Below are 10054 nucleotides of genomic sequence, written 5' to 3' on the forward strand. Positions count from 1 at the left end.
TGTCGGCTGCTGACTCCTCGCTATGTAAAAGACATCTCTAACTTCCGCGGCGCACGTCTTTTCAGTGTGTTTCCCTGTCTGACCTCTGAGCCAGACATTACCAAATAAGAAGATGCCATTTCTTAAAGAAATTTATTGATTTATTTATTCAAATATAAGTGCGTTCTCTTTTGTGTACATGGTTGTCATAGTGTATTTAATTTCTACGATTCCACCATAAGTAAGAAAACAAAGGAAGGGTATCTTGCCGATCGCTCAACGTCTTTTCTTTTTCTGCAACTTGGTCCAACAATTAACTATAGTAGGCGTGTTCTCTCTTGCTTCTATTTTGTTTATTAAATTACATATTCGTAGCCACGTCAGCCTGCGGCTCCGTTCAGTCCGCAAGAGAACCGCGTGCAAGTATCATAAGTTGCAGCAATCGCAAGAGTTGTGCAATTATTTGGATTGAGGGCTGAAAGATTGTGACATAGAGATCAATGATTTTTATTGAGTGAGTTGTATTGTTCTTTTCTTTATTTGCCTTTTTAGGCAATCGTTATACACTGTAACTTTCTCTTTAGTGCTTATACAGACGGCGTATGACACATTCCCATTTTGTGGGGCTTGTCCAGCATTCCAGACCTAATTCCAATACGATTTATTTGATGTAATAGTAATTAATATACAAAAATTGAAAAGAGATCAAAGCGTAGTTTATGTCATTCTTTACAATTTGGGCCTCGCCAATTCATTAGCGTTTTCGTTCTCCACTGAGGCAACTGAGGTTGAGCTCAAGAGAAACAACAGCCGGCCAGCGAGCAAAGTGCAAGTTTTCTTTGCTACATTAGGCTGTGGAGACACTGCCGCGAAAGCTAAGTCCCGTAGACGAGGCAACCACAAGATTCCGCCCGCGGCACCAGCTCCAATTCCTCCCCTAGCGGGCAAATTCGAACTTCACTAATCGGCCCCTTTCCCGTCGGAGACATTGAGCGCCAGTTTGCTTTGGGCTGCATGCTACAGGTTGTTGTTTTTACACGGTGGCAAGCGTGGTGTCGCCATTCCGCAAGCTTCGTACACAATTTCTTGGCGTTGTTCAATGCCAACCCTTGGAAACACGAAACACGGAGTACAGCCCGGGGAAACTGGTCATTTCATGCAAGTTCGCAAATGAGACAAGCGCCACGCTGTACAGAGTGAAATCGCACATTGTACTGTTCCCAGGGATTCTTTTTATACGTGTTGAGCAATGAATCAAGTGCCCCTTACACATATAGCCATGACGCTTGGGAAGCTTCGACTCTCGGTCTTTTGAGACTGAGAGGCGGGCGCTGGACAGAATCACTGCTGTAGTAGTTACACGATTGCCAGTTGCGCACTTTTAAAGCGAAGTTGTATGTGGCTAGGGTTCCCTGCATTTTGTTCTACGTGAACAAAGACTATCATCATCAATGACTCATACCCCCGTAAGCATTTACGTTCCCGTAAGCAAGCAAAAATGCAATAGCCCCGTAAGGCAGAGGCTGCAAGCACTCAGCAAAGTGAAGCGAACAGTGCTTAAATTCTTTCTAATCAGCATACAACGTACAGAACAGCATCTCAAAACTATCATCATCAATGGCTCATACCCCCGTAAGCAATGGCTCATGCCCCCGCAAGCAAGCAAAAAAATGCAATGAGTTACAGTCCCGTAAAGTTCATGGCTACGCACTTGCGTGAATTAGCTGCGATGACACCACCGCTGTTGTCGTTGTCGGTGATTTCAATGTGGATCGGTCGGTACCGAAAAAGGAGCGGCTTACGCGTTCGGTGTTGCAGATATATCCCTTGCGACGCCACACTGATCCAGCTCAACCGACCACCCAGCGGCGTAGATACATCGATTTGACAGTATCAAAGAATGTGATTGTAGTTGCGAGTGAAATAATGACTACCGATCAAGACTGAGTGCGTACCTTTCGTCCCATGACTACCCATCAAGACAATAAATGAGTTCGTACCTTTGTTTAAAATTATTTGTCCCCTCCATGTCATGTGCTAAACAGCTTCGCTGGTCAACCACTTCCACAGAGTGGAATGGCTAATGATCTTTTATTATAAAGCATTTAGACTAAAATTTGCAAGCATCTGCGAATCTTGGCACTAATAATTGCTCTAGCCGTCGGCTAAAAGTGACGCTAATCGTTTTTAAACAGCAAAAATTCGGGAGTACGCCTGCTTAACCTTTCCTTCTTATATGCGATAGCAGTTATATGGACATTTCAGGCCCACTTTTGCCGTCGTCATCAGCGTCGCCGTCCCCAGGATGCTTAGTATAAGTCCAAGTGCAATAAAACCGTGGCTCCGAACAGTATGCCGTAGGTGCCAGGGTGCAACGAGGATGGTGGCTACATCTCGCGCGCGCAAGGAAGGAAGGTAGGGAGGAAGCGCGACGGTTTCCACGATGCGCAAGACAACAGGGGAGGGGGCGGGAGAGAGGGTGCGTGTTTAATGAAAACGCGTGTAGAGCTGTGTTCAAATACAAGATTAAGGAGTATAGTAATCGCCGGTGAATTTTTTTACCCTGTTCAAATTTTGTGGAAGTTGGTCTTTGTATCCGGCCATGTCTTGCACGCTGTCATTCTTTGACAAGAACTAACTTTCTCAGTACGAAATTGCGAAGACAGATGCTTAACTTTCTGACGACGAAATTGCGAAGATGGATCCTTAACCCATACAGAATGACGAGAAGAGCTCTAACCAGTTTATTTTGCAAAGGCCAGTGCTTGTCTCTCTATACTAAAGAAACAATGCGACCCAAAAAAAAGAAAAAATAATAGGCCGACGTCGGCTGGATACTCTTCAGAAAGTCCCAAACAACTGCTTTCGCTGCTAATACGTCAGTGACTCTTATTCATCTACAAAAGTTAACGTTTCCCTGCAATCTAAATAAAAATATGCCTCCGAAATCGTGGTATAAGATGGTCCTTTCCACGCCGCGCGCGCACTCGCCTGGCGAAGCTACGTCACGTCAGCCAACTTTCGACGCAAGATCGATGGCAGTGCTGGCGCTTTCAGCCGTGACACTCGGGCCGAGTGACGCTGCGCTGCTGAGCTCGATGCCACGGGTTCATTCCCAGTCGCAGTGGACATACATACATACATACATACATACATACATACATACATACATACATACATACATACATACATACATACATACATACATACATACATACATACATACATACATACATACATACATACATACATACATACATACATACATACATACATACATACATACATACATACATACATACATACATACATACATACATACATACATACATACATACATACATACATACATACATACATACATACATCTGGGCGTCACACGCTTCCGTCGCTTTCACTCCACCGAGTATGTGCCTGTCTACGTCGCCGAAGGCCATGCTTTGATCTGTATAAAATAGGGACACATTGCGTGCTCTTGCATCAAGAAAGGACCATCTACAACTTTGATCGCACAGCCTTTGAGACCCACCTCCGATATAAACCGCTTTAAATCCCTTACGCGAACAAACGAAGGTTTATTGGCCAGTTACCCGCTCCCATGTTCATGTACCATTTGTGACTCCTGCAGTTGAAACGATGTTCGACATCCACTGCCATTGCCCCGAGGGGCGCTGGCTAACACACTCGGCTTCTGCGCACAAGCACAGATACCCAAGAAATAAGACGGGTGTTCAGTCGCCGTCGTAGCTCAATTATAAAAACAATGTCTGCATAATGTAGACCTTGTGGGGTTACTTCGCGCCGGTGCCAAGTTCATTTCATCCGAATTGATTTTCCTTTGCCATAAAATTTCATTTTTTTAATTGAAAAGTCACAGTTCACTTCCGCTGTGCTGTCTGCATTGCTTTTCTTGACTTCCTTGCGTGTTCATGGCTCTTACTAACAACGAATCAAACTCAGCGTACCGTATTTTCGCGATTCTAAGCACCCCCCGATTCTAAGCACCCCCCTCCCTCTATTTTCGCGAAAAGATTGGGAAAAAAGTTTGCATGCGAATCTAAGCACCCCCCTATTTGTTAGGAAGCGCGCGTAGCCAAGGCCACCAAGCGCGCTTGCTCACACTGTCATCGAGCCGGAGCCGTCGGAGTGCCGAGGTGGAACGGCGTCCGCGGCGCGAGTACGCGTACAGCCGGACTGTGCGGATGTATGGCGAAAGCTACAGAAAGCGTCCCCATCAACCATCGCAAAGTCGATTTCGGACGCGTGGAAGCGGGTCCAAGTGGACGTTGTGGTCAAATCATTTAAGAATTGCTCGATCACAAACCACTTCGACGGAACGGAAGACGACCTGCTGTGGGATACCGAGAGCGGCGGTTCAAGCGGTGCGACGAACTCGAGTGGCAGTGATAGTAACTGAGCATCCGACACAAGCGGTGGGTTCCCTGTGCCCACCGATTTTTCTTTTGAATGTTTGCAAAATAAGATGTTATTATCGCACCCTTCTCGTCGTGATGTCGCAGCGAAAAGAAGGCGGGAGGGGGGGGGGGGTCATTCTAGATTTTTCGAATCTAAGCACCCCCCCCCCTCACTTTGGGCATCGCGATCGTGAAAAAAAGTGGGTGCTTAGAATCGAGTAAATACGGTATGTGATCTAATGTGAATGATTTACTGTACAACTTGAAGAACACGCCCTTTATAATGAAAAGGAAACAGTGGACGACATAGCATCCATTTTCTGAGTTTATTACCCCGAAATGTACCATTTCGCAGAATGTCAAAGCTGGCGTCACTGTACGGACACGGGAATTGTGATTACGAAAATATGAAGGGTCGTTTGCACTCGCAGTGTCAAAAGGGAAGGAGGAAGAAGAAGCATGGCGCCTGGCGAACGCTGCTTGGTCTCGCGCCTGGGTCTGCCAGCGGCGGCCTTCTACCACCAACCGACTGCCGCTGGTTGACGAGGCGTAGCCAGCCGCCACAGCCGCCAGCCGGTGTCGCCTTGCGCTCGGTTGCCGTCCCGGTGACCTGTGAACCGCAAGGCGAGCCTCGCGGTGAGCGAGAGACGTTGTTGGCGCCGAGCCGCGACTCGACCCCAACATGGAGGACAACGAGGACGCTCCCGCGATGGCGGGCACCGTGCCGCGGCAGAAGGTCAGCTCGCGCTGCAAGTCCATTGACCGGTACGGTGATTCGGACGTCGACCTCACCCGAAAACGGTCCTTCACCGACGAGTATTTCAAACGCGTGGCTCGAGACCTCAAGTCCATACCGTGCCTTCTGCTGCTGGGCAACATCTTCGCCTTCGTGTTCCTCATCATCTGGTCCAACATCACGAAGCACCTGTTCGTGACCCAGAAGCCGGCAGAGATCACCACGCCCGCGGAGACGAGTCCACCTCTGATTCGTTCTATCCGCGAGATGCACATGTGCAACAAACCCCGGTGTGGCGCCATTGGGCATGCCATCAACTACGGCGTCGACGCGGACACTCTGCCCTGCAAGGACATCCTGGAGCACGCCTGCGGTCGCTGGATCAGGGCCGACGAGGAGATCTACGAGAAGTGGATGCTTGGCTCGGCGCGGCTCTACGTCGAGGACATGTACAGGGACCTGAAACGCTACCTCGAGACCATGGCCATCGCGGTACCGATGCGCACGCAGCACAAGGTCTCTGTGCTCTATCGTAGGTGCCTCTCCGAGAGAAAGGTCGACAACCGCGACCTGCTAAACAGGTTGATGAGCGGGGTGTACAGCCTGCAGAGCTGGCCCTTCGAAAGCACGCAGTTTGAACCGTTCAACACTGTCCTGGCCAAGTTCCTGCACCGAACAAGTGAGACCGCTCTTCTCTCCGTCGGCACGGCGAGGATGCTGCAGATCACGCGGGCGAGCAGCAACGCCGCTGACGATGTGAAGAACGACCTCGTCTTGTCCCTCGACTGTCCCACATTTGCTATGCCGAGGTACTGGCTCCTTACCCGAAATGATGCCGACAAGAACGACTACACAGCGTTAATTATGAACGCAATCAAATTGTACAAGAGAAGCGAGGTTCCACTGGCCGCGGTGAAAAACATTGTCTCTTTCGAAATTAACAACGCGTACGTGACGAGAAGATATTGCCACAGACGGAAGCTGAGAAAATTCACGTTAAGGAACTTGAAGGAGAAGGTGAAAAAGTTCCCTTGGCAAGAGTTTCTGCAGGATGTTGTTGGGAAAGACACTGGAATCATAGTTAATGATAACACTCCAGTGCTCCTAAGATCATTTGACTATATGAAATACTTGGCAAGCCTCCGTAACCCGCCGAAGGCAAAACGTGCGTTGAATTACATTGGCTGGCGCATACTGTATTTCTACGGGCCACTCGCTATACCCGCATTCAGGGATAAGATCTCCGAGTTCCGGTCACAGAAGCTAAACGAGTCGACCACTCAGGACTGGAAGAAATGTCTCGTAATTGCAAACGACGTCATGCCTATAGGAATGGGCCGCGTTTACGTGGAGGCCATGACCCGCATGAAGACGCTGTTCGCCGTCCAGGAACTGGTGTCCAAGGTAATCTTCAGCTTCAAGTACATGCTCGCGCAGGCCGTCTGGCTCGACCCCGAGGCCAAGATAAACGCGTCCATCTACCTGAGCAAGATGAAGACGATGGTTGGCATCCCCAAGTGGGTCGCCGACGACAAGATACTGGACCACTACTATGGCAACTTGACGTTCGACTTGTCCAGGGACGCCTTCTTCACCATCTTCGACCTCGCCACCCAGCACTCGGCCAAGGTCCGGTTCCTGCCGCTCTTCCAGCAACAGTCGAATGAGATGCGTCGCCGCAGTCACTACTGGAGAGGTCATCTCAGTGCTGACAACCAGACAGCTGCCGCAGACGACGAGCTGCTGAAGGGAATCAACATGCGACCCCTGCACTCCTTCATTTTCCCAGCGCACGTGGTGGACCTTCATTTGCGCCGCTACAACATGAGACAAGCTCTCGTGTTCGACGTGAACGAAAACTCCCTCCTGCTGCCCGCGGGACTTCTGCAGCCGCCCTACTTCGACCCCAACGTTCCGCTGGCCATCAATTATGGTGGTCTCGGGGTCCTAATACTGCACGACATGGTGCGCGAGTTCTTCCGCTTCTTCTTCGATGACACCGAATCCAGATGGCGCAAGCGCACCCGGTGCATCAACAACAGGGTGTTCCGCAAGACGGAGGAGTCTAGTGGCAGCCTGGATGAGAACCAGGAGCACGAGGTGGTCACCTTCACCATGATGACGGTGCGCGCGGCGTACAACGCGTACCACTACGCGCTGGGCACCGACGACGACGACATCGTGCCCGGCGGCGGCATCGACTCCAATCCCGACCAATTGTTCATGCTCACCACCGTGCGCACGCTATGCTCCATCATTAGGGACAGGTACGGCCAGTGGGAACGCTGCTTTCTTTATTCTCGTCGCAATGAAATTTTACTTTGAAGGTTTGCTGCTTCACTTGCATATATTCCCCCCCCCCTTCGATTCGTTTTAGGATTCACGAGGTCACCACCCAAAGCCACTGATTTTCGCAGCAACCTCGTGAAACTTAAGAGAAGGGAACCTCCCCTAAAGTGATTCTGCTGCACATCATTTCTCGACACAGATACAGTACACACGCGATTTTACGAAGTGTTTTGAAGCCGTGTAATGATTCAGCAAGTGCCCAACCTGCTAATAAAGCCCAACGTGCTTAACCGTCACGGTGGCTGACTGGCTATGGCGTAGCACTGCTCAGCACGAGGTCACCGGTTCGAATACCGGCCGCAGAGACCGCATTTCAGTGGGGACGGAATACAAGAGCGCTCGTTAGCCGTGCTTCGGGTGCGCGTAAGAGAACCCTAGGCGGCTAACGGACCCGGGGCCACGAGAGGTTCGAAGTAAAAGGGCAGGCGTAACAGTAAAAAGGCAAAGGATGCATTGCGAATCAGATACCGAGTGCAAGTAAATGTTATTCTGCTCAAAATTAAAACATAAAAAACAAGCCCAGATGTGACATTTGTAGCACGAAGAAACACAGTCGAGGGTTGGTGAATCGAGGTTAGGTAATTTTTCTTTATAGGGATAGAGGCTGACGCGAAATAGGTCTCCACAAATTTTACTGGGATGAGGCGTACATGCAGCAGTAGTCTTCATTAAAGTAGCAGTGGTAACGAAAATGAGGCATTCGCGAAATGCCACTAAATTTTCTCAATGTCGTCGTGCCCTATAGTTTTTTAATAGTATATGCCTCCGATTCCAACACAGACATTTCGCGCTTGTGGAGCACGGCGCGCGAGATAGAGGGGGTGATAACAGATGCTCTATATGCCACTAAATTTCTACGACGTCCTAGTGCCTCTGTATCTTTAATGGTGTTCCACCGGCACAAGTTCAAACGCGAACAGCAAATAATCGATCAGAAAGCCTACTACGCAAAATGACATGCAGGTGCCGCTTTTAATCTCCATGTGGCCAGTTTCCAAGCATGCGGTATTCCACAGCGCACGTCTTGGAGCTTGAATTCGACCGCCAGCTCTTACATATGCAGGTGAACCTGGAAATGGAACAAGGAGTAGTAGTTTCGGAATTGCTCCCGTTCAAATTCGCATTTATAGTATCTCCGATCCACGTGCAGGCACTTCGCACTGGTGGAGCTCGGCAAGGACATGCTTCTCCTGCGTAAAATTACGGCGGCACTCCAGGGGCTCGACGAACTGCGGGACGCGTTCCGGTGCGGCGGCGAGAAGAGGAACGCCTACTACCACTGCTTGGAGAGCGCGCACCCGACGGAGGAGTAGTCGGCCACCCGCTCACCAACGCCGCAGCCGTGCAGACACCACGAGGGAGCGGCCGCCGATGCGGCGCCCTCGACACAAGAGAGGCATCGTCGCGCCTACCCCCCCCCCCCCCCCCCCCCAAGGAACGTGGCTGTTCTGGCGAGGGCTTCCACGCCCCACCGCAGTGCAGAGCGGCGAAAGGCTTCCGCGCAGCTGTGCCATGCGCCGACGATGCAATGTCCGATGCTCGGTGCAACATTTCGCTTAAAAGCCTGCCGGTGTGTCACACCTTTGTGACACTGGGCGCCGATGCAGCTGTGAGTGAAGCTGCAATGAAGCAACAGGGAGGTGAAATCGACCCAACGCTGTCGTCGCACGCTCACGAGGCAACTTGCTCCGTGGTTCATCGGAACGGCGGGCTCTTGAAGGGCTGCATAAACATTCGTGTGTCGCATGACCCGAGCAGAGCTGGTGTACGTACGCCTCGACTCCGAACGCCATTAAAATGCGCAACGCGGCCAGGCGCTACCGGCAGTGCTGAAGCTCTTGCAGCTGCTCCCATATGTGGTAACTTCGATGCAAGTTTCGCCTACTTCGCATAAGAAAGAGCAGGCGAAGGACAAGGCTGAAGCGAAAGTTGCACTGGCTCATGGGGCCTCAAATGGAAATAGCCCGAACGGAGCATGGCTCGAAAGTGCAACGAAGGTGTTACACAAGTGGCATGTTTGTTACGGGCCCCATCCACCTAGCAGCACGACACTCTAGTACTCGGCTCTTGTGGGTCGTTGTTCGTTGGAACCAGCGTCCGTATATTACGCGGAGACAAAATTGGCACCTAATTGGTTCGCTTCGAAGTAAACTAGCATAAGACGAAGCATTAAATTTTTCATGCTCTCATGCTTTGCCTGTTGTTTTGATCTGGGATGAGAACTTATGTATATCACCGAATTTTCACCTACTTATCCACCGTAACATGCAGGAATCTTCGCTAATGAATCCCCCTACCTTTCCTTTTTATAATCTTCAGTGGGATAGCGCTCTCATTAAGCCCATTGCGTAGCTTGAGCGAACCGGTTGCTATACGATATCTACTGTTGCTGTCGCCTTTCTTTTTCAGGGATTCATGTGGCTAGGCGTCCATAGCCACCTCAGCAAAGAGTGCAATATGCGTTTGAACGTCCGTACTTGTCTCCAAATACTGTATCATAACCATTCCGGGGGACTGACCAAGAAGCAGGTGGCTTCAAGTATGTTTGTTTTAGCAAAACTAATTTGCGTTGCAG

The 10054-nt window shown here is 50.2% G+C and overlaps 1 protein-coding gene across 1 annotated transcript; it reads left to right on the forward strand.

Moving 5' to 3' along the window:
* The first annotated feature begins 4835 nt into the window (after positions 1-4835).
* On the forward strand, positions 4836-9668 carry LOC135900426 (membrane metallo-endopeptidase-like 1). The gene is made up of 2 exons (XM_065429924.2): positions 4836-7397; positions 8630-9668. Exons 1-2 carry the CDS (start codon positions 5077-5079, stop codon positions 8790-8792), a joined length of 2484 nt encoding a protein of 827 aa, XP_065285996.1. The 5' UTR covers positions 4836-5076; the 3' UTR covers positions 8793-9668.
* Positions 9669-10054: the final 386 nt, after the last annotated feature.

This window comes from Dermacentor albipictus, chromosome 1, assembly GCF_038994185.2.
Source record: "Dermacentor albipictus isolate Rhodes 1998 colony chromosome 1, USDA_Dalb.pri_finalv2, whole genome shotgun sequence".
Classification (NCBI taxonomy): domain Eukaryota; kingdom Metazoa; phylum Arthropoda; class Arachnida; order Ixodida; family Ixodidae; genus Dermacentor; species Dermacentor albipictus.

Bases quoted from the DNA above. Each gene is read 5' to 3' on its own strand.
- LOC135900426 (XM_065429924.2), top strand. From the start codon at position 5,077: ATGGAGGACAACGAGGACGCTCCCGCGATGGCGGGCACCGTGCCGCGG. The intron at 7,398-8,629 runs GTACGGCCAGTG...ATCCACGTGCAG, and splicing joins TGCTCCATCATTAGGGACAG to GCACTTCGCACTGGTGGAGC.